The following is a 24,125-nucleotide window of genomic DNA, read 5'->3' as shown; positions in this document are numbered from 1 at the left end:
ATTGCATGAGGCAAGCCTTGATCAAAGATCAGTCTGAGCAGGTAAAGAAGCAGGGTCAGAGGAGTCGCAGGCTGAAAAGGGACAGACTCAGATAATCCTTACTGTGTTCCATGGCAAGCACATTTTTCTGTAACTCCATGTCTCTGTCACTTTTGACCTGGAGCTACATCGTCATCCTGAATCAGTGGTTCTCAGCCTTTCTTCTGTTGTGACACACCTGACAGATAATGTTCATGTGTGTGACGCGCTGAACATTAAAATTCACAGCTGAACAAAAATAAAATCATGAATATTTCATTATTAATAATTATGCAAGGGACATTAATTTATTTTTAATAAACTGCTAAAATGATCAAATTTATTTTTTCTTAAAGAAATATAGGTTGTATGCTGGCTTAGGACTATATACAAATTTCGAAATGTATACTCTGGAGGAAAGGAGGAACAGGGGTGATATGATACAGACGTTCAAATATTTGAAAGGTATTAATCCGCAAACGAATCTTTTCCGGAGATGGGAAGGCGGTAGAACGAGAGGACATGAAATGAGATTGAAGGGGGGCAGCCTCAGGAAAGATGTCAGGAAGTATTTTTTCACGGAGAGGGTGGTGGATGCTTGGAATGCCCTCCCGCGGGAGGTGGTGGAGATGAAAACGGTAACGGAATTCAAACATGCGTGGGATAGACATAAAGGAATCCTGTGCAGAAGGAATGGATCCACAGAAGCTTAGCTGAAATTGGGTGGCGGGGGGGGGGAGAGGGGTTGGTGGTTGAGAGGCTAGGATAGGGGAGGGCAGACTTATACGAGGTCTGTGCCAGAGCCGGTGATGGGAGGCGGGACTGGTGGTTGGGAGGTGGGAAATACTGCTGGACAGACTTATACAGTCTGTGCCCTGAAAAAGACAGGTACAAATCAAGGTAAGGTATACACATATGAGTTTATCGTGGGCAGACTGGATGGACCGTGCAGGTCTTTTTCTGCCGTAATCTACTATGTTACTATGAAATGGGGTTGAATGGTAGACAAATTCAACTAACTTACTATCAACATCAATAACCCATTCTGGAGTATACAGCTGGGTTCTTTCCCTCGACCCTCATAGCTTGCCATACAAAACAAATGTGTATTTAAATTCTGGTGTCACCTCAGAAACAGCAACACAAATTTTCTCCACTTCCAGATACTGTACAGTAACACAGAACCCTGCAAATATGCTATCCTGAAACCATGAAAAAACAGAACCTATGAATAGCAGAACGGCAACATTTCGAGTTGGTACTGCTATCATCTGGGGTAGTGGGAAAGTAGATATGGGGACCAGTTAATAGGGATTTCAAGTACTTGACTCTTTTGAGTCTCTTCTCTCCCCAGCTAACAGGGACAGATAGTTATTTAGTAAAGCACAGGCTTACTGTCTATGTCAAACTTTTGGTGACATATCCCGACACATTGGTTGAGAATCACTGTCCTAAGTGGAATACCTCAGCATGCAGGGAGAAGACCCCCTCTATATGCTCAGTGCTGTCTTACACCAGAAGGAAAGAGGAAAGCCTTCCCTTCTAGACCCCCCCCCCCCCAAAAGGCACATTTATTACCCAATAGAAAGAGTCCCATCACATGTTTCCACATTTTATGTTCCTGAAAATGTACCAGGCCAAGTTAAAGCCGAAAAGGTCTCAATTCAGCCGCCGCATGGACATGAAGGTGAAAGCGGCATCACGAATAAGCAATGATTAAATGTTTGTGAGCCAACTACGGACAGAGAAATTACCTGCATATACGCCCAGTTTCTATATAGTGCGACTCGAATTGTGCGTGCAATTCAGGTCATATTCTGTATTGTGTGCACAAGCCAGTCAGCACCGATAATTGCCAATTAACAAGTAATTATTGACACTGTGTGGCTTTAATTAGAATTTAAGTGCACGACTTGCTAAGCGTATTCTGTAAAGTGATGCGTGTAAATTCTAATGCGCTCTGCTGAAAAAGGGGCGTGGAATGGGCGGATTGTGGGCGTTTCTGTAAATTATGCGCGCTGTTATAGAATACACCCACTCTGCGCCTAACTTAGTCGCCGACATCTACACCAAGTTTTACTTGGTGTACATTTCCCATGACTACATGTAGTCGTGCGGACGGACCCTAGGCATAAACTGTGCCTAACTTTAGGTGTAGTTTATAGAATACACCTAGGCGTATTTATTTGGCTCCAATTTTAAGGTGCCGTATAATCTAGACCATAATAGATTAGATTATATATATAACATGCCTAAGAAAAATTGATGCCAAAATTAAATATGTCTAGGCGTACTCTGTTTCCATGCAGTTTATAGAATTCGCTGAGCATTCATCCGTATGGCTAAATTTAGTCACGGGCAGTAAATACCGACGCCTAGAGAAGGCGCAGACCAGGTGTATTCCATAACAATGTGCATAGATTGTAGAAATGCCCACGATCCGCCCATTCCACACCCATGGCCACGCCCCCTTTTAAACTATGCGACTTAGAATTTACTTGCATCACATTATAGAATACTAGTGGAACCAAGCCCGTTTCCTCAACAATGAACGGGCCCTAGGAAGGCTGTCATGTAAGCCTTTTTTTCCCCTCTCTCCCCTGCCCTCCCCTCCATGTCCAGCGATTCTCCTCTTCCCTGCCCTCCCATCCATGTTCCACGATTCTCTCCTCTACTGTCCTCCCATCCCATCCATGTCCATCAATTCTCCTCTGCCCTGCCCTCCCCTCCCCTTCCTCCCTCCCTCTCCTCGATGTCCCGCGATTCTCCTCTCCCCTCGATTTGTACCTGAACGTTCTCTGGCTGGCGCTGGCTTCTGTTCCATTTGTAACATCCCTCCTGACGTCAGCTGTCCTCCAGCGTTCCCTTCCCTCTCACTGTTCCGCCCTCTGACATCATTACGTCTTGACGCAAGGGCGGGACAGTGAGGGGGAATGGAACGCTGGAGGCTGGCTGACGTCAGGAGATGTTACGAACCCAGGCAGCCAGGAGATGTTATGAACCCAGGCAGCTAGACATGGAACGTTAGAATTTGAAATTATTATATAGGATGCTTAGACAGTTCTGCTCGTGAATTCCAATTAATGCCAATTAGTGTCAATAATTGCTTTGTTAAATGGCAATTATCGGTGCTGATTGGCTTGTTAAGTAATTAATTTGTGCTTGCAAATCCAGAATATGACTGTATAGAATCCAGGGGAATGTGTACAGTGCTGTGTACATTTAGTAGCACTATAGAAATGATCAGTAGCAGCAGTAGGACCCAACCTTTTTAAATTGATGGGGATGCTAAACCCAAGACACAGTCAAAGTGTTTGCTCATTATTGGAGGTGGTCGAGCACCCACCAAACTGGCTCCTATATAATAGGACTGCTCTGGCATTCATAAACCGCCTTTATGAAGAGATTCACCCAAGACGGTGTACAGCAGGTACAGTTTACATAAAGCTTACAATTTTGTTAACAGCATAACCATAATAAAACATAAATACAATAAATGAGGTAAACTGGAAAACAGCAAATTGAAACCTAATGATAGGACTGCCATGAAACAGTGTCAAAAATATACACATTTAACAGCACCGAAATTCAAATAACAGAGATATAATACGTTGTAAGTATAATATCGACGGAGTACCTAATAAGCACACAATTAGGGCAAATTTCAAAGCAGTGCTTATCTTTAAAGAAGGGTCGTTGAAACATACCCTCCAGGGCTTTTCTTGAGGGGGTTCTTGGGGGTACTGAGTACCGGCACCTTTTCCACTGTCTGCTAAACTTGACCCATGGTTCTCATATTTTAATGAAAGAGCTCAGGCTCTATATACAAATTCTGCCTTGCCATAGAGTCTATGACTGGTTGCAAGGGTCCTGGCTATTGTGGGGTGAGTCCCTCAATGAGTGGAAGAGTGGCCTAGTGGTTAGGGTGGTGGACTTTGGTCCTGGGGAACTGAGGAACTGAGTTTGATTCCCCACACAGGCAGTCTGGGCAAGTCACTTAACCCTCCATTGCCCCATGTAAGCCGCACTGAGCCTGCCATGAGTGGGAAAGCGAGGGTACAAATGTAAAAAAAAAAAAAAAAATGATCACTGCACCCCTGAAGGGTGGCCTGGCATTTGACTACCGGCACCATTTTTGCTAAACAAAATGCACTGCCCTCACCTTAGGAAGATTCAAAATTAGCCTCCCTCTGTTAACTGAAAATTATGATGAGGTACAAGAAGAACTTGTCTTGACTTCCCAAATATGAGCATTTTGGGATGACAGAGAGGTGCTATCTCTTCTACAAGGCTCCACTTAGCAAGTAAGCATAGGCAGTGGATGAGAGGAGCTTAGGGTCGGTTTTGCTGGACCCAAATAACCTCTTTTCCTGTGCCTTCAGTGTGCTGTATTCTTAAGCAAAATGCACTGCAGAAAAACCCTCACTGTACGGCAGGTCCATTGTGTCATAGTACCAGAGAGTATGCCCCCATGTAGAGCCTATGAGTGTAAAAAATGCAGACCCGCCCTGTGCCGGAGGTTTCCAGTGCTTTTGGAAAAGGCTCTGTATTTAGAGGAGGAGAAATGAATAGGATTGGGCAGCTAGAAAATGTTTATTTCACATTGTTTTCAATATCAGCTCTGGAAATCCTTGTTTCGATCATTTTCATTCAGCCATTTTTTTGGTCACGGGACCAGAGTTTTGTATAGCGCACACTCTTTTGAAACACTACGCACTGGTATCGACAAATGAAAAAAAAATACAAATTTTGCTCATTTTCAGGTTTTAATGACATGCAACAATGTGAGATATCTTGTTGACATTTCCTGTGTGGTCACAAACAGCCCCTCCCTGGAAGTGAGCTGCCGTCTGTGTTCTTCTGGTGGGGGGATCAGAGAAGGCTGGGGCAGAGGATAATTGTGTCTCTGTTTTCTTGCAGCTGACCAGAGTTCCTGTGGAGTCCTGTGGACAGTATGGGACATGTAGCGAGTGCTTGGGCTCAGGAGACCCCCACTGCGGATGGTGTGTGCTTCATAACATGTAAGTTCAGGCTGGTTGGATTTATTCTCTCTTGTTAAATTTCTTTACTCATTCTTCCCTTATTCACTTGGTCTCTGTACCCTGACGAGCAGCTAATGGACAGGTTGTTCCCTGTGGAACAAGGAGCAGTCACTTGAAAGTGTGATCAGGTTTGTTCACAAAGGCAACCTATTGACCTTTCTTCTTGAAAGGAAGAGAATTCTGTTCTTCAGTGCTGCAACCTTTTTCATTTTTAGATGCCAAAATCCTCTTAGGCTTGCCAGAAAACGTCCTCTGTAGCTCTCTGCCTTTTGTGACCGTCATGACCTTGTGTACAATAAAAACTAAAACCCACCCTCTGAGTGCCAGATGAACACGAGCTATATCAATTATATCTTTTAGAAATGAAGAGGGGTTTCAGTAAGGACTCACCCGAGTCCGAGAGCCGTTAAACAAAAAACCGCCAGTACATAAAGCTTCTTATAATGCGCCAAAAAATAACCGAAAGGTAAAGGTAAAAACCCCTGTGTGTAATCCAACAGGCGGTCCAGGAAAGTAGGGGTAGACCAAGAAATCTCAACAGCCGAAGGTCATTAGAAGCAACTTTATTCAGCACCACAAGTGTATATGGTGCTGAAAAAGTTGCTTCTTCTGGGTCATATAAACGTGTGGTGCTGAATAAAGTTGATTCTAATGACCTTCGGCTGATGGTCCACCCCTACTTTCTTATAATGCTGTCCTCGCATCATATACTCCTCACGAGTGCAAAAGAGCAGTCGCCATGACACATAATTCAATTTCAATACAGTGGTGAAACTGTACTCAATCATAACGAAGAAAATATTCAAAAGTGTCCAAGTTTGTTCCGAGAAACCACCTAAAAAAGATATAATACAAAACATATCCAAGCTGGCATTTATCTTAAATCCATAAAAAAAGAGGGGGTAGCTACTCAAACGAAATTCTGTTTCGATGAATTCTTCTTCAGGAACAGTCTCCCCAATCAGAGTCCAGCACACTGCTTGACGGTGTCCGATACATTCAAAATGATCTTGTTGAGGAACGTTGGGACTATAGGTGTAAAAATTGCCCCACCTTTGGACATTTCAAAACCATTCTGCAAAGCCAGTCTTCCGAGGCCTGTTTTTTGCCTTTATGGGCCTTATCTATAAAGGTTATGCTCCTAAATTTACACTCATAAATTTAGGAGCGTAATTTATGCTCCTAATTTAGGGCCTATTATGCTCTTAAATTTAGCATACATTGAGGAGCATAAATTACACTCCTATATTTATGAGTGTAAACTTAGGAGCATAAATTATGCACATAAATTTAGAAGCTTAAATTTAGGAGCATAACCTTTATAGAACAAGGCCCTATGTGCCTCAGCAAAGAATAAATTCACTATTACTACTAGTCACTTGCGGTCTAATTCTATATGCTGCTCAAAATTTCACCAGAAATTTGGACGTGCCTAATTTCCGCGTGCAATTTGAATAACAAGCTAATTAAAAAAAAATCCTTCAGGTCTCTTTGGAAGCTGAGGAGAATCAGATCATATTTCTCGCTTGACATCTTTAGACTGCTAGTTCAATCCTTGGTTTTAACTCAATTCGATGACTGCAATTTCATCTATGATGGATGTAAGGAGGGTGCCCTAAAACGGCTGAAAATGCCCCAAAATATAGCAGCTAGGCTTGTCCTCAAGGTATCACGTCATGATAGAATTTTTGTCTTTCAAGTATTATATGGCATGACACGGGATTATATGCAGCCCTTAGTAACTATTCTATTACGCAATATAACTTCTGGTTCTAGGGACTACCTTAGACTTCATCTTCCAGATTGCAAGAGAGTGCACTGTAAGTCGATTCACTCTGCAGACCAAGGTGCTAAGTGATGGACCTCATTGCCAGTGGCCATCAAGGGTCAGCCTGATTACTTGGTATTCAGCAAAAGACTGAAAATGTGCCTCTTTGAGAGGTTTCTACCCATTGATGGAGTGTGTTAGATTGTAACTGGTCATCAGTGGTTGATTATTTAGTTCTTATTTGTGCTACTCTGCTCTTACTTGATATTTTGTTTATGGTATTGTAAACCTTGCCTGTTGTTTATTTATTTATTTATTGTATTTGTACCCCACATTTTCCCACCTTTTTGCAGGCTCAATGTGGCTTACAGAGTATAGATATGATAACGTCGTTATATGATTTAAAAACAATCGCTCATAAGCAGAGGTGAAAGAGGATTTAGATTGAAGGCGAAGGTTTTGTTTATTGTAAGGCATATTGAAAAGTATATTTGGGATACTGTGGGATTTGAGCCGGCCACCTCTGGATGTCAAGGTGGGTGCTCTAACCACTAGGCCACTCGTCCGCCCCTTTGAATTGTCCCCTTAGTAAGAAAATAGGCCCCATGGAGAACAATGTGGCTTGCATTAGTCAGTGTGCATTAAATCACGTTAGTAATGTTAGTCCCTGTGAACTGCATCATGGTTATTACAGTTAACAGCGTGTTCATCAGTTAAACAATAGATTGATGTCCAGTAGTTCAGAGGATGACAGAGCGTAACTTGAAGCTGCAAGAAGGGACATTTGATTTTATGAAAGAACAAGTTTATCGTATGAAATCTTCTGCCTAATGAAACTGTATCATCATTATCATTCGATACGTCTAAAGGAAATGATTGAATGAATGGGTATTAGCTAAAATGTTGCAGTGGGGGAATGAGAACCAGGGTTCAGATCCCACTGATGCTGCCCTATGATGTCGAGCAGGTCCATCTCACCCTCTGTTGCATCAGATCCAATTTAGACTGTAAGTTCTCTGGAGACAGGGAAATACTTGCCATACTTGAACATAACTTTCTGAGCTAGCAAAGAAAATGTGAACTGAATCCAAATAAATCAATATGCCATGATGATATCATTGGATAAGGGTGTATTGCAATCAAGCACTAGTTGAAGACTGAATCCTAAAGCGGTGGCCTTCATCCTGTGAAGTTCAAAAATATGCAGAGAGATTACCTAATATTCCTCACTTCCTATGCCCTGGGCTGAATATCTTCAGCTTTTTGCTTATTTACACAGCCTGTAAGACTAGTGTAGGCTCCTTCTGTAGAAACAGGGCTGGTGCCACCCACAGTGCAAACTCTACAGCCACAAGGGGTGGCAAGGTTACCACAGTGAGCCAGTCAGGCCCAGCTACAGTGGAGTGGCAAGCATGCTAAAATGGCCACTAAATTTAAAAACAAACAAAAAAACAGCACAATGCTTATGAATATAGGGTTACCATATTTGGTCCCCCCCAAAAAAGGACCCATGCCCCGCCCCACCACACCCCACCCGCCCCTTTCACACCCACCCCGCCCCCTGTCATGTATTCCCCTCCCCCCTGTCACACACCCCATCACCCCCCCTCCACTCCATTCCCCTCCCCGTCACCCCCTTCCCTTACCTTACTCTACTGCCCTGGTGGTCTAGTGACCTCTTCAGGGCAGGAAAGAGCCCCTTCTTTGCTGCCCGGAGTGCTGCCCTGCATCCTGTTGCTGATCTCGGTGCCGATTCAAAATGACCACCAAGAGTTGAAGTCTCGCGAGGTCGCTTCAACTCTCGGCGGCCATTTTGAATCTGCGCCGAGATCAGCAACAGGATGCAGGGCAGCGCTCTGGGCAGGAAAGAGGGGGCTCTTTCCTGCCCCGAAGGCGGAAGAGGTCACTAGATCACCAGGGCAGTAGAGTAGTAAGTAAGGGGAGGGGAGGGCCAGGAGGCTAGCATAGAACGGCCCGCCCGCCCACCAGCCTGCCCGTTTGTCCAGAAATCCGGACAAACGGGCAGATTGGCAAAACCCGCCTGGTTGCACGGACATGTCTTCAAAAAGAGGACATGTTTGAGTAAATCCGGACATATGGTAACCCTATGTGAACCTTTACCCACGTACTGCACATCCAATTCGTCTCTGACGCTTCTGATGAACTTCCTGAAAGAATAGTGAGGGTAAAGACCTGGGAAGGTGTATGGTGAATGGGGATGAAGAAAAGAAAAATGCTTAAGGACTGGAGATTAGGCAAGGGAGGGTAGGAGGAAGAGAAGCTGGGGAGAGAGTAGAACTTAGGAAAGAGCATTTGTGGGTACGTGGGGAGACTGAAGGGCTGGAGATTGGGGCAGGGTGGATAGTAGCTAAAGGACAGGAGAGGGAAGATCACCTCCATCCTTGTACAGATGTCGCTCAGTGTTTTAATAGGAAGACATTCACCCTTCTAAGCGAGTCATATATGGTCTTAGAGTTCAGGTATTCTTTATTTCTAACATGCTGCTGTCTGGTCTTCTGTTCCACTCATGGAGTGGGGGTGGAAGGTATCTGATGACGGCTCTTGCATGCATTCTGATACTGGCTGACTGTGAAAGGGCACAGAGCCAGCAACATGCCATTGATTTCCATGTGTCTCCTTTCTGCCTTAACTTTGCAGAAGGAAATTCAACTCCAGAGAGAGTGAAAAAGAGAATAAAAAAAATCCATTGATTACTTTCTCTATAACAGTGGGTGAGCATGAAGAGTGGGTCATAGCTATAGGGAGAGGTCCAGAGAGAGCTTTCATTCATACCTTTTAACCCTCGTTTTCCCCTTTGCTGTCTCTCCTCTCTTAACTTCCTCCCCTCCCCTTCCCGCCACTTAGCACACAGTCTGGGCCCTGCACAGGTCTCTTCAGACTGTGATGAATCATTTAGATAGTGTAAATTGAAAACAAGAAAAGTGTCTACAGCCCTAATCTCCAGGGGTCAAAGGAGATTTTACCAGGCCTCCACTTTTCAACTGGCAGAGCAGCCACTGCACCTAAGACTGAAGCAGCTGGAAAGCCAAAGGGACAGCAGGAAAATATTTTGCTAGAGAGGAAGAGAGGCGGGATATACTTCTGAGGAAATTGTTTCAGTAATACAGATCCTGCTGGAGGGTGCAGGGTTTGGCTTGCCATTCCTCCTGAAAAGAGAATTCTGGTGGGTAGGGGGAGGCCCTGACTGTGTGATCATACTGAAGCAAATCCTCCCAGTACTCCACAGTTAAAAGAACTCTGGTCCACCCGAGAGAATATTTTCTTTAAAAGTCTGGGTTCAATATTCAGCCCGCAGTGGTCAGCGATTTTAAAGGTACTTACACTGTAGGCAGGCTTTGATCTGGATATTCAGAACTGGGCCTAATCTGGGCAGTATTATCAAACATAGGAGCCAACTTTTCAAAATGATTGGGGGGTGCTGACATTTTTTTTTTTTTACAGGTGGTGCATTCCCCCCTCTTCTTCCCCTCCCTCCCTCCCCCTCTCCTTCCCTCCCTCCCCCTCCCTCTCCATCTCTTCCGAGTTCCAGGCCCCCCTCCCTCCGAGTTCCAGGCCTCCCTCCCTCCTTCCCTCCGAGTTCCAGCAGGCCCCACCTTCCCTCCCTCCGAGTGCCAGTCCCAACCCCAGCCCGACCTCTTCTCCCACAACAGTCCTCCGCCGGTCCGCCCTCGCCTTCCTGCGTGCCGCCCATAATTTTAAAACTCATCTTACCTTGGGGTCGCGGTGGCAGCAGTGAAAGGCGAGCAAGCTCGGCGCTTTAGCCTTCCCTTCTCTCTCAGCTCTGGTCCCGCCCTCATTTCCTGTTTCCGCAAGGGCGGGACCAGAGCTGAGAGAGAAGGGAAGGATACACTCATTATCAGTGACAGTCTCTTAGCCCATTCTCTGTCACATCTCTTTAAACAGGAATTTCCTCACTGTAAGAATAAAGCAGCCCTCTGCATTTCTTAAAGTAACAACTCTCTCTTTGAACACTGTACTTTCTTAAACATGCGACATTTCTAAGTTTGGCTCCCCAGTGAGAGTGAGACATAAGTAGTAGGAAAAGGAAGGAGACGGGATTTGATATACTGCCTTTCTGTGGTTACGTATTATATACAGGTACTTATTTTGTACCTGTATATAATGAAGGGTTAAGCGACTTGCCCAGAGTCACAAGGAGCTGCAGTGGGAATTGAACCCAGTTCCCCTGATTCTCAGGCTGCTGCATAGTACTATTTAAGTCATTTGTACAAAACTTTCTGATATGTGGTTCGTTTTATTTATTTCATTATTAGAAAGGCTCGATATGTGCTGCTAAGTGGTTTGCAATAGATTAAAAATTAGAAAAAGAGAGGAGAGAAAAAAAAAACACTACAAAGGAGGGGAGGGATTGGTAGGAACGTGACAGGTGAGATATTAAGGAATGGGGTGGGTATAGATGTGTTGAAACAGCCAGGTCGTAAGCAGGTGCTTGAGGTTGCACTAGAAGCTTCCAAGCATGAATTTTTGTGGCATGGACTTCCGGAGCTGGGTCGTATATAGCTAAACATGCTTTGCTTCTGCACCTGTGATAATTCTCATGGAGATCCAGGGTTTGCATTTAGCTCTACAAACATCCTTCAGCCATCACAGGGGTCCTTTTACCAAGGTGCAGCGAAAAATGGCCTGCGCTGTTGTAGACGTGTGTATTGGACACGCGCGAGTCCATTTTTCAGCGCACCTGCAAAAAAGGCCTTTGGGGGGGGGGGTGAAAATGGATGTGCGACAAAATTGGCGCACGTCCATTTTGGGCCTGAGACCATTGACTTAGCGGTAAGGTCTCATGCGTTAACCAGGCGGTAATCGTCAGCATGCATACGCTGCCAATTACAGTCCATTTAGCGCTACACGGTAGGAAATAAAAAAAATACTTTCAGACGCGATTAAAAATTGGAATTACCGCCTGGGGCTTGCGGTAGCTGGGCGGTAGTTCCAAATTGACACGTGTTGAACGCGCATAGGCGCATACGAACCTTGGTAAAAGGGCTTCACAGTGTTTACTGCTATTCCAGCCTCGGTGGTCCTACAGTTAATTCTTGTATACAGCTTTCTGCTTCCAACATTTGGGGGGGGGGGGAGGCGTGGGGAACAGCTCTACTACTGCAAATCATTCCTCTGCATCCCGTCACTGCGTTCCATCACTCTCCTTTCTCCACACCGCAGCACTCCTTCCTCATAGCTGCATTCTGCCAGTCTATCTTACGATTTTATAGCACCTAAGGACAAAGCATTCACCCTAGACTTAATACAGATGACATTGCTCATTTATAGTGTCCAGTGGAACTCCAGGGAGCTCATCGAGCAGTAGAAATACTGACCTTCGTTCTCAGTGTTTGCATTGTCTTCCTACTCTCTGGGCATTGGGAATTTTTCAGTAGTTCACTTACAGCGAGGAGGCGGAATGATTTATTGATTAAAGAGTGAGGTTCAAAGTCAATATTCGTGAGTCTGAACTGCGGAAGGATTGACATTGTGTTGTGTACATCATGTTGATGCTTCTGTATGTGCATAAAACCAAGGACTATGATAGCAGGAAAAGACCAAAAAGCTCATCTACTTTGCCTGTTTTCACTTCCTGTTACAATAATGCAGGACCCTGCTAGATCTCTGGGTCCGGGTTTCTATTCACTTCAGCCCAGCTTCCTCTGTGCTTGCCTTAAACTCGCTTGCCTCAGCCACATCTTGAAGGTAGTTCCGTGCATCTACCGCATGTTTTAAGAAGAAACTTTTTTAAAACCGTACCCTCATGACCTATGACTTCTCTTCAATGACTTTTGCTTTATTATTTATACCTTTGAAGTGTTAGTTTGTCCGTATCATATCCCTCCCTTTTTTCCAGGTTAGACATATTCCCCTGAGCTCTGTATATGGCACCCAAATTTGGGCACTGATCAAAGATGCGTGTGCAAATTAATTGGCTTACAAGCCAATTAATTCAGATAAATTGATATACATACATAACATAGTAACATAGTAGATGACGGCAGAAAAAGACCTGCACGGTCCATCCATCATATGTGTATACCTTACCTTGAATTTGTACCTGTCCTTTTCAGGGCACAGACCATATAAGTCTGCCCAGCAGTATTTCCCGCCTCCCATCACCGGCTCTGGTACAGACCGTATAAGTCTGCCCTCCCCTATCCTAGCCTCCCAACCACCAACCCCTTTTCCCCCCACCTGCTCCGCCACCCAATTTCAGCTAAGCTTCTGAGGATCCATTCCTTATGCACAGGATTCCTTTATGCACATCCCACGCATGTTGATATTAACTATCAATTATTTTGTAACTGACTTAATTATATATCTGCGCGTGCATCTTCTATAACCCTCTGCATAAGGGGGCGTGGCTAGGGGCGGGGCAGGAGCATTCCAAACAATTGCACACAGAGTTTTAGAATAGCACGATCCCCGGGCCCAAATGCCAAGAGTTGGGCACCAGCATTTACACCAGGTTTCAGTTGGCATAAATACTGGTATCGAAACAGAAAGTAGGGTTAAATGGTCAATATTCTCAATAGAGAAGAGTAGATAGCGGGGTTCCTCAGGGGCCTGTGCTGGGACCACTGCTTTTTAACATATTTATAATGGATCTAGAGATGGGAATAACTGGTGAGGTAATTAAGGGCCCCTTTTACCAAGCTGCGGCAAAAGGGGGAGGAAGCTGGCATCGACGCGTGTTTTACATGTGCGCCGAGGCCCCTTTTACTGCAGCTGGTAAAAGAGAAGTCTCGACTTCCTGCAGGAAATGGCCTTGCGGCAAGTAAAGCACTTGCCGCACGGCCATTTCGGGGGGAGGCCTTACCGCCACCCATTGAGGTGGCGGTAAGGGCTCCTGCGTTAACCCATCGGTAACCGATTACCGCTGGGTACACTGCGGCGCTACAAACATAAATACATTTTTATAGCACTGGAAATGACGGCACGCTAGGGGTGGGAAGTACCGCCAGGCTGCTGCGAAAAACATCTGTATCGTGATTTTCGAACCTCAGATTTGAGATGTGTTTCTCTGCAGTGCATCCGAATCACAACAGGGAATGTTAGGAGTGTGCTGGCGGTGGGATTTGGGCATTCCCAAAACTTGAATGTTTTTCTGCCATAAAGGAACAAAGCAAAAACATTCAGGGCTAAAAGTTAGACGTTTTGGTCTAGACCTGTTTCAGTCACTCCTAAGTCATAAAAAGGTGCCTTAAATGACCAGATGTCCACTGGAGGGATTAAGGCCTGACCCCCCCTCACTTCCCCAGTGGTCACCAACCCCACCCCCACCCCCCAAAGATGTGAAAGAAACAGTACATACCAGCATCTATGACAGCTTCAGAAATTATGGCCAGTTCTAGTAGAGCAGCAAGCAGGTCCCTGGAGAAGCCTAGTGGTCAGAGCAGTGGACTGTAGAGAAGGCTCATATCCCACTGCATCCATCCCACTAGAAAAAATGATTGTATAACTTTTTTAATACTGATTAGTTACTGGATGCATCTGGTGCATACATGCCTTTGTGTTGAGTGACCTCTACATTCAGAATCAGTGGCGTAGGAAGGGGGGCAGTGGGGCGGTCCGCCCCGGGTGCACGCCGCTGGGGGATTGTCGGCTCCGCTGGTTCCCTGCTCTCTCTGCCCCGGAACAGGTTACTTCCTGTTCCGGGGCAGAGAGAGCAGGGAACCAGCGGAGCCGATGCAGCTCCCAGCGACGTGCACTCGGGGGCGGATCGGCCCTCCCGCCCACTCCTCGCTTCTCAATGCATGTAAGAATGCACTCCGGGAGGGGGGGTGCGCGCCGGAGGGGGGAGGGTGCGCGCGCCGAGGGGGGGGTGCGCCGTGCTGCACCCGGGGGTGGTGGTGCGCAGCAGCGACCCGCCCCGGGTGTCAGCCACCCTCGCTACGGCACTGTTCAGAATCCCCCCATTATAAGGGCTGGCGTTTTCCCCTAGGCATGAAATAACCCCCCTCCACCACCAGTACCACTGTAGTTTCCCATGCGGCTTCCTACAGACCTCCACCCCATTTCCATGGCATGCACACCCCCACCCCCTCATCAACCTTTTCCAACCCCTCTCACTCCATCCATCTTTATTCCAGCCCCCCTCGCTTCACACAAACACACCAGCCACCTTTCTCCAGCCTCCCACTTGCCTCACTTTCAATGTTTTTCTGCAGAATTCCCCCTGGAGTAGATAATGCTACTCATTATTTAACTGGGGTCACTTTAGACCCCAGTGGGACTCGGTGTTATAGCAAGCAACAGGCACCATGTAGCGAAAAATTACGACCCATGGAATTGCTCAGAGTAATTGGCACAAAAGCAAGATCTGCTTCGAAATTTACGCAACTCAACGTACACCAAGATAAATACCACATGGGCTTATTTTTAACCCCACTGGGCCTTCTAGGGTTAGGAAATCTGAAGCCATTTAGCAACTAGTTTCCATATAGTAGGTTCAAACTTATCTACGTACAGTAAGAATGAGGCTAAGCTGTCCTGGGGTGGTCTCACATCACATGAACATTTGTACTTCTTTTTGGTTTTGTTTATTCCTCCAACTCTTTACTTCTCTTTTACCTACTTCCTTTTCTTTTTCTGCCCGTTTCTTCTTCCTTCTTCTTTTCTGTCTCTCCCTTTCTATGGCCTGGTGCCCAGAGTAGAGAATAACATCTCCTCTGGCCTCAGTTGGAACTTGATCTGCTCTACAAGGCAGAGCTTAATTGATTGACCCTGAGTTTACCTTTTCTTAGTGAAAGTCTTCTGAATAGTTAATAGGTCTCAGGTAACCCAAGATGTCTACAGAGGGCAAGATAGAATCAGGCACAGAGACCTTTTAAGTATTTCTTTTACTTGAGTTTCTATATTTACAAGCGTATTTCTCCTTTAAGTTCAGTTTTTCTTTTTCCAGTCACTTCTTTACTTCTGCACTACTGACGGCTAGTTAAAAGTCACATCTAAGGCCTTACCTCTGACTTACCTTCACTTTCAATCTTTTTCTCGAACACCAATTTAGCTTTAGGATGTGGAGGTCAGAGAGGATCAAGGGAGCCACAGTCAGAGCAATTCAGAAGGAAATGGAGAAACAAGACTGAAGCAAGGCCTTAGTATATAAATTCCTGCAGCGATTGTTGAAAATGAATGGACGGACAGACAGACAAAGGCTGAAGCTAAAGACTAAGGTCATTTTATTAAGCTGCTTATCGCAGCAAAAAAATGGCATTCCAAGGTACTTTCGCCATGTGTGCACAATACCCACATGCTAAAAAATAAAATTAATTTTTGGTGCATGGGGTGTGTCTGGCATGGAGAGTGGGCGTGTCTATGCAAATTGGTTAGCATGTCGGTATTGCTGCGTGCAAAATAGAAAATTCTAGAATTCGGCCATTTTACCCCATGGAAAAATGGCCGTAGTGCGCAGGAAAGTCCCGCATAAGGGCGTACTTAACCTAAGCATCTTTGCCATGTGAATCTTGGTCAGGTTTCAGGGATAATGTAAAATGTAATCAGTGGACCAGAACGGGGAGAGATGGGGAGGTGGTGGGGAGTAGAAACGAGTGAGGAGTCAGTGAGGATCTTGGGAGCACCTTTTCCAGTGTCTCTTGCCAGGCTTATCAATCTTTCTTCAGAGGAATCCAAATTCTTACTATTGTGGTGTGATGACAGATGCTCTAGAGGAATTTGAAAAGTATCATATTTGATGAAAAACTACAATCTAACTGGAATAATAGCCCTGATTCAGATTGTGATTAAGTCACAGGTTTAGCAGTCCGCGTGAGACTGTTTTGAGAAGAATGTCATTGTTTAATGATATCAGTTCATGAGGTATCTCCATATAAAAAATTATGTCTTAGTGACAGATCGGATCTGAACGTCGTAGAGCATCCATGCGCAGTCAGAACCAGATTAAGGTATAGACAACATAGGTAAGACTTTAGGGTGCCACATTTTGAAGACGCCAAATGCCCAGTTCAAAGGAGGCTAACTAGGGTGGGGGCAGGGGTTGGACCTAGAAGCTCAGGGGAAGGAGTGGCTGATTTAAGGAAGGAAGGAAGGAATTGGTGGGATAGAGGAGGGAGACTGTTCCCACTTGCTTTAGGGCGTTATGTCAGTGTCATCTTAAGAGCGTCACTATGCCACGTTTCTCCCTGGCCTACCCCACCCGCTCTGCAGTCTTTACAGGAGATTCCTTCTACCTATAGACAGTAGAGTCTTAAATCGGGCTCTGTGCATGGTAACTTTGACATAGTGATTGTTTTGCATCAGAGGTTCCTTAACAACAATATAAATATAGAGACCGCTATCAGAGGACAACCAAGATCATCCAACTATTTGAAGTCTCCTAGACTCTGTTTGTTCTTTGGTTCTATCCTTGCTTTGCTATTAGTAAGGATCCTTTCTGTTTGTTCCAATTCATTAATTGCGATATACCCTTCCTTACCAACCACCTCCGCTGAAATGTCTGTTTTAGGCATCCCAGTGACACAGCCAGACAGCCAATTTACACCAATTGAAACGTGGTACAAATGTACGCGCCTATTCTACAACAGTGTGTGTGAATTTTAAGAACGCTCCCCATTCCACCCATGACCTTCCTGTTTCTGCGTCCCCCTTTTGAGCTCACACATAAAATTTAGACGCGGACCCCGCGCATATATGTCAAGTAATTCTAATTAGTGCCAATAATTGGTTGTGAAGCCAATTATTGGTGCTAATAGCTCATTATTCAATTAAATTGAATGTCAATTTTTAGCAAATTTTATATAATTGGGGGGGGGGGGGGGGGGTCAGTGCGCACATTTGTCAGTATGAAATATTGGCTTAGCACGCAGAGACTTTTGGCGTCTAACTTTCAGCGCCATTTCTAGAATTGAGTCCTATAAGGGCGACTCCATAACTTTGGTGCCTGGGATTAGTTGAGCTCTAATTTGTTTTTCGCACCTTTCCTCCCCTGGCATTTTGTTCTCTGTGACACCAAGCACTTGGGAGGTATCTGCAGGAAATAGGTTTCTTTCCTGAAACAGAGCGTGGCGCTGACCTTTAAACATTCCAACTGCCCATTAATGACATTCGCCTGGAAAACGTCTGCTCAGTTTGCTAAGGGTTTAGGCACACAGCATTTCTCAACCCGAGCTGTATTTACTATTGTTATCTGCAGAACTCAAAGTATTGTCAGCCTCATTCTAAGGTGGAGATTGAATTAAGAAGTCTCAGAATTTGTCTTAAATGAATAATTTGCTTTGATAAAGCATCTTTCATCCAAGCAGTGTCCTTAGGGTCCTTATTGTCAGAATACAGCAGAAACGTGTATGTAGCCACCTCAGGAAGGAAGGAAGGCCTGTTTACCAGGCACTGAATACTGCATAATTCCCCCTGAGCAGCGAGAGTATTGCTATTGTATACGGGTGGCCTCTAATTTCTCTTAAAAGAAGAGCTTGCCATGTTTTTGTTTACGCTTTCCAAAAATACTAGGACTAGGGGGCATGCGATCAAGCTACAATGTAGTAAATTCAAAACAAATCGGTGAAAATCTTTCTTCAGTCAACGTGCAATTAAACTCTGGAATTCGTTGCCAGAGAATGTGGTAAAGGCGGTTAGCTTTGTGGAGTTTAAAAAATGTTTGGATGGTTTCCTAAAGGAAAAGTCCATAGACCATTATTAAATTGGACTTGGGGAAAATCCACTATTTCAGGGATAAGCAGTATAATATGTTTTGTACGTTTTTTGGGATCTTGCCAGGTATTTGTGACCTGGATTGGCCACTGTTGGAAACAGGATTCTGGGCTTGATGGACCTTCGGTGTGTCCCAGTATGGCAATACTTATGTACTTATCACGTTTATTGGGCCAGATTTTATATAAGGTACCTAAAAAAAAATTTACACGGTAAACATTTCTGGCTAAGCGTATTCTATAAGCCGCACCTAGATTTAGGTGCGGTATATAGAATATGCTTTGTTGATGTCCCCGTGCCTAAAACTTTTGCGCTTCCATTTACACCAACAAAAATGTGGTGTAAATCACTGGACCATATTCTATAACTGCACGTGTAAATATTGGATCGCCCACGAAACACCCATTTCCCCGCCCAGAGCCTCACCCCTTTTGAACTGTGCGCATTAGAATTTAAGTGCAGTTCATTAGAGAATACGCTTAGTGAGTTGTGCGCGTTAATTCTAATTATTTCCAATTAGTGCTCATTATTGCTTGTTATATACTATTATAAATGCTGACTAACTTGCTAAGCCAATTAAATTACTTGCATTGTTATGGAATACACTTAGGTTTCGGCGCAGAATGCTAGGTGCGCTATATAGAATTCAAGAACATAAGAATAGCCATAGCAGGTCAGACCAATGGTCCATCTAGGCTACTGTCCCGTTTCCAACAGTGGCCAATTCAGGCCCCAAGTAAAAGTAACAGGCAGAATCCCAAATAGTAGCAGGTGCCCCGCTACCAATCTCAATAGATTGTTAAGGGTCTGATTTTTTTTATTATTATATTTTTATGTATGTTAAGGGGTATTTTTACTAAGCTGCGTAGGCGCCTACGTGCGCCCAACGCATGCCAATTCGGAACTCCCACCCAGCTACCGCGTGTCCTGGGCGGTAATTTCATTTTTTACACGCGCCCAGTACGCACGCCGGAAGTTTTCCGGCATGTGTCGCCAACCGTATGGAAATCGGCGGTGTACACGCGCTGACGATTACTGCCCAGTTAATGCATGCGAACTTACCGCTAAGTCAATGGGTGGCAGTAAAGTCTCAGGCCCAAAATGGACGCGTGCCATTTTAAATTTTGCCGCATGTCCACATCCCCCCCCCATAAAAAGACCATTTTTGCAGGTGCGCTGAAAAATAGACGTGTGCACGTCCAATATATGCATCTACATCAGCACAGCCTATTACCAACCTCTTCGTAGATGCTAATTATCTTTATTTCTTATTAATCTCCTCAGTTTTGATTCTTGGATCCCTCTTAATTGTGGACTTGAGTGATAATTTTGAGTATATGTAAAAATTCTCTTTTCTTATTTGATTTCCTTTAAAAAAAATCACTATCTCTTCAAGGGTTAATTCTTGATATTATTGTTGTAAATTATTTTTTTTAAAAAGCACAGCCTATTGAATAATGGATTATATAATAGGCTTTCTCTGCATAGCATTGGGGTGCTTAAAAGGAGGTACCCACTTATAGAATTGCCTCCATAGTCAATAAATGGACCCAATTGACAATAATGGGGCTTGTGTTAAATTCTATCAGAGAACGCTAGTGTGGATTAACATACATGAACTCACTTTAACTCATTTGGCTCTCTGGGGCAGGGAAACACCTATTATATACATGAACATAATGCTTATGGGGTTTGGAGAGTAATGAAAGCCACGTGTATGAAGCATCGTGATTTCAGAAAATCAGCACCTCCTGCAGTGTATTAGCAGGATGGTGATATTTTTAAAATCGATTCCATCTTCCATATCAATAATGGAAATATTACATAGCATCAGTGCTAGCATTGGCCCTAGTAGGGCCGCACCTACTACTACTACTTGACATTTCTAAAGCGCTACTAGGGTTACGCAGCGCTGTACAATTTAACATAGAAGGACAGTCCCTGCTCAAAGGAGCTTACAATCTAAAGGACAAATGTACAGTCAGTCAAATAGGGGCAGTCTAGATTTCCTGAAAGGTATAAAGGTTAGGTGCCGAAAGCAACATTGAAGAGGTGGGCTTTGAGCAAGGATTTGAAGATGGGTAGGGAGGGGGCTTGGCGTAAGGGCTCAGGAAGGTTGTTCCAAGCATAGGGTGAGGCAAGGCAGAATGAGCGGAGCCTGGAGTTGGCGGTGGTGGAGAAGGGTACTGAGAGGAGGAATTTGTCCTGTGAGCGGAGGTTACAATACCTGTTACAATACCTTATTCCAGTTGGAATTTGTGCTATTAATTTAGACCAGGGCATCTTCCATGCAGCCAGTTAGTCCCTGTCCATTGTTAAGGATGGCAACGTATTAGTAGGTGTAAAGCAAATGGCAGAGTCAGGATGAAACAGAAAAAAAGTCCATGTCCTCTTCTGTGTGGAGCAAGACTTCAGTATCTGCTTTCCCTTTCCATGCATCACTCTTAAAAGTGTGCAATGGGTACTCCAGGCAAAAAAAAAAAAAAAAGGATGTCTTTATTTTAATTGAGATATGTAAAAAAAAAAAAAGAAAATCTGATTTATTCATGCCCAGGAGCCTTGTTTCCAGTCAGCATACACTCGCCTCCTGGAATAGGTCTATTAACTGGATATTTGCAATGTTTTTAAGTGCCGTTTTTATCAAATTACCAGCACTGGACAAGTTTTCTCTTTAATGTGAAATGTATGTCCCTGGGCAAGGGCTATTTGCATAGACAAGGCTGACTGGGTGGGGGTGTTTAATTCTCTAGCAAGGATTTCAGCAACCAGGTTGTGGCATGATTGTACTTTCATGGCTTATTAGCCAGACACTATTTTGGTAACTTTCAAATGTTTTCTGAATCTCTGTTCAGATTTTTTACACTCAGGACAATAAGAGAGAACTAAGGGGCCCTTTTACTAAAATGCTTAGGCGCCTTTGCACGTCCTGCATGCGTCAAATTTGAACTACCGCGTGGCCCATGCGGTAATTTCATTTTTTACGTGCGTCCACTAAGCACACTGGAAATTTTCCGGCGCACGGCGCTAACCGGGCAGTAATCTGCAATCATCTCTCCCTACATTCCTTCCCGTGACCTCCGCTCACTGGACAAATCTCTCTTGCCATCCCCCTTCTCCTCCACTGCTAACTCCAGGCTTCGTTCCTTTTCTCTCGTGGCTCCTTATGCCTGGAATAAACTTCCTGAACCTGTACGCCTTGCTCCATCTCTACCTATTTTCAAATCTATGCTGAAAACCCACCTTTTCACTGCTGCTTTTGACTCCTAGTCATTACTCATTTGCCTTTCCCTTGTTCCTTCTCACCCAGTACTTCCCTCCCCTTATTGTCTTATCTGTCTGTATTATTTTTAGATTGTAAGCTCTATTGAGCAGGGACTGTCTCTCTATGTCAGGTGTTCAGCGCTGCGTGCGTCTGTTAGCGCTATACAAATGCTAATAATAATAGACTATTACCGCCCGGTTAATGAGCGAGACCTTACTGCTAGGTCAGTGGGTGCCGGTAAGGTCTCAGGCCCAAAATGCATGCGTGCCAATTTTAATTTTGCCGCACATATATTTTTGACCCCAAAGAAGGCCTTTTTTTCAGGTGCGCTGAAAAATGAACCTGCACGCTTCCAATACATGTGCAGGCCATTTTTCGGTTCATCGTAGCAAAAGGACCCCTATATTTGAAATTATGTGTTGAACCTGTCCTGACGTTACAAGTATCCTGTCTTTAACGTATTTTGTGTTGATCAAAGACCAAGGGACCAACGTGGTTAGTTGTGAATGGTTGTGTAACTGCAATGGTGAATATCGAAACACCGAGTAGCATGTGATATTGTCTTTGTGGATTTTACTGGCCACTCTTATTTCTTTCTTTACACCGTTTTTAGTTTTTTTTTGTTACATTTGCACTACTGGCAGGCTCAATGTGGCTTACATGGGGCAATGGAGGGTAAGTGACTTGCCCAGAGTCACAAGGAGCTGCCTGTGCCTGAAGTGGGAATCGAACTCAGTTCCCCAGGACCAAAGTCCACCACCCTAACCACTAGGCCACTCCTCCACTGTTTCTACTATTTGAGATTATACATGGAATGTTGCTATTCCAACATTCCATGTAGAAGTCGGCCCTTGCAGATCACCAATGTGGCCGCGCAGGCTTCTGCTTCTGTGAGTCTGACGTCCTGCACATACGTGCAGGACGTCAGACTCACAGAAACAGAAGCCTGCGCAGCCTTCTACATGGAATGTTGCTAGTGGAATAGCAACATTCCATGTAGAATCTCCAATAGAAGCAACATTCCATATAGAATCTCCAATGGTAGCAACATTCCATGTAGAATCTCCAATAGTAGCAACATTCCATGTAGAATCTCCAATAGTATCTCTTTTATTTTTGTTACATTTGTACCCTGCGCTTTCCCACTCATGGCAGGCTCAATGCGGCTTACATGGGGCAATGGAGGGTTAAGTGACTTGCCCAGAGTCACAAGGAGCTGCCTGTGCCTGCAGTGGGAATCGAACTCAGTTCCTCACTTCCCCAGGACCAAAGTCCACCACCCTAACCACTAGGCCACTCCTCCACTGTTTCTACTATTTGAGATTATACATGGAATGTTGCTATTCCAACATTCCATGTAGAAGTCGGCCCTTGCAGATCACCAATGTGGCCGCGCAGGCTTCTGCGAGTCTGACGTCCTGCACGTACGTGCAGGACATCAGACTCACAGAAACAGAAGCCTGCGCAGCCTTCTACATGGAATGTTGCTAGTGGAATAGCAACATTCCATGTAGAATCTCCAATAGAAGCAACATTCCATATAGAATCTCCAATAGTAGCAACATTCCATGTAGAATCTCCAATAGTATCTATTTTATTTTTGTTACATTTGTACCCTGCGCTTTCCCACTCATGGCAGGCTCAATGCGGCTTACATGGGGCAATGGAGGGTTAAGTGACTTGCCCAGAGTCACAAGGAGCTGCCTGTGCCTGCAGTGGGAATCGAACTCAGTTCCTCACTTCCCCAGGACCAAAGTCCACCACCCTAACCACTAGGCCACTCCTCCACATTTGGCAGAGTTATTCATAAAACGTAGAAAAATGATCAAAAATCATGTAAAGCAGCTCATTATCAATTTTTGCAAGAAGTTGGGAGATGTTTAAGATTTTTTTTCCCTGAAACTTTATTGGTTTTTGTACAAAAGGTAACAATAAAGAAGAAGAAAGAAAATATGCATGGGATAGAACATTTTAGTAACTGAGGTCATCCTTATATGACCTATAATATTATGATTGCAATATTTTGATATAGTCTTCGAGAGGAGTCCATATTAAGCTTTTCTTGTTGATATTTCCTAGTAGGTGTGCCGATGTTGACTCAACCTTGTGGTATAGTAGAACAGTTTGCCACCAAAAGTGTTGTTTAAGATTTTCGGTGAAAAAGATGGCAATTTCTCACGATATTTATGAAGGGGAAAGTGCTGCAGGACTCAACTTTGCACCTGAAAGTAACTCATCTTGAGCTGCTACTGAAAAGATTGAGCAAAATCTAAATAATAAATAAATGAAAATGTTCTTGTCTGTCTATCTATATGAAGGGGACATTCCTACGAGAAGAACTTTT

The 24,125-nt window shown here is 44.4% G+C and overlaps 1 protein-coding gene across 1 annotated transcript in view; it reads left to right on the top strand.

The window, feature by feature from the left end:
- The window catches only part of PLXNA4 (plexin A4), a 944,413-nt gene that overhangs the window by 460,835 nt on the left and 459,453 nt on the right, over positions 1-24,125 (top strand). Inside the window, 1 exon segment of the mRNA XM_030216701.1 lies at positions 4,939-5,039. Within this exon segment, the coding sequence (XP_030072561.1) occupies positions 4,939-5,039 (101 nt within the window).

This window comes from Microcaecilia unicolor, chromosome 10 (assembly GCF_901765095.1).
Source record: "Microcaecilia unicolor chromosome 10, aMicUni1.1, whole genome shotgun sequence".
In the NCBI taxonomy this organism is placed as follows: Eukaryota; Metazoa; Chordata; class Amphibia; order Gymnophiona; family Siphonopidae; genus Microcaecilia; species Microcaecilia unicolor.
This window is presented reverse-complemented; position numbering and strand designations above follow the sequence as displayed.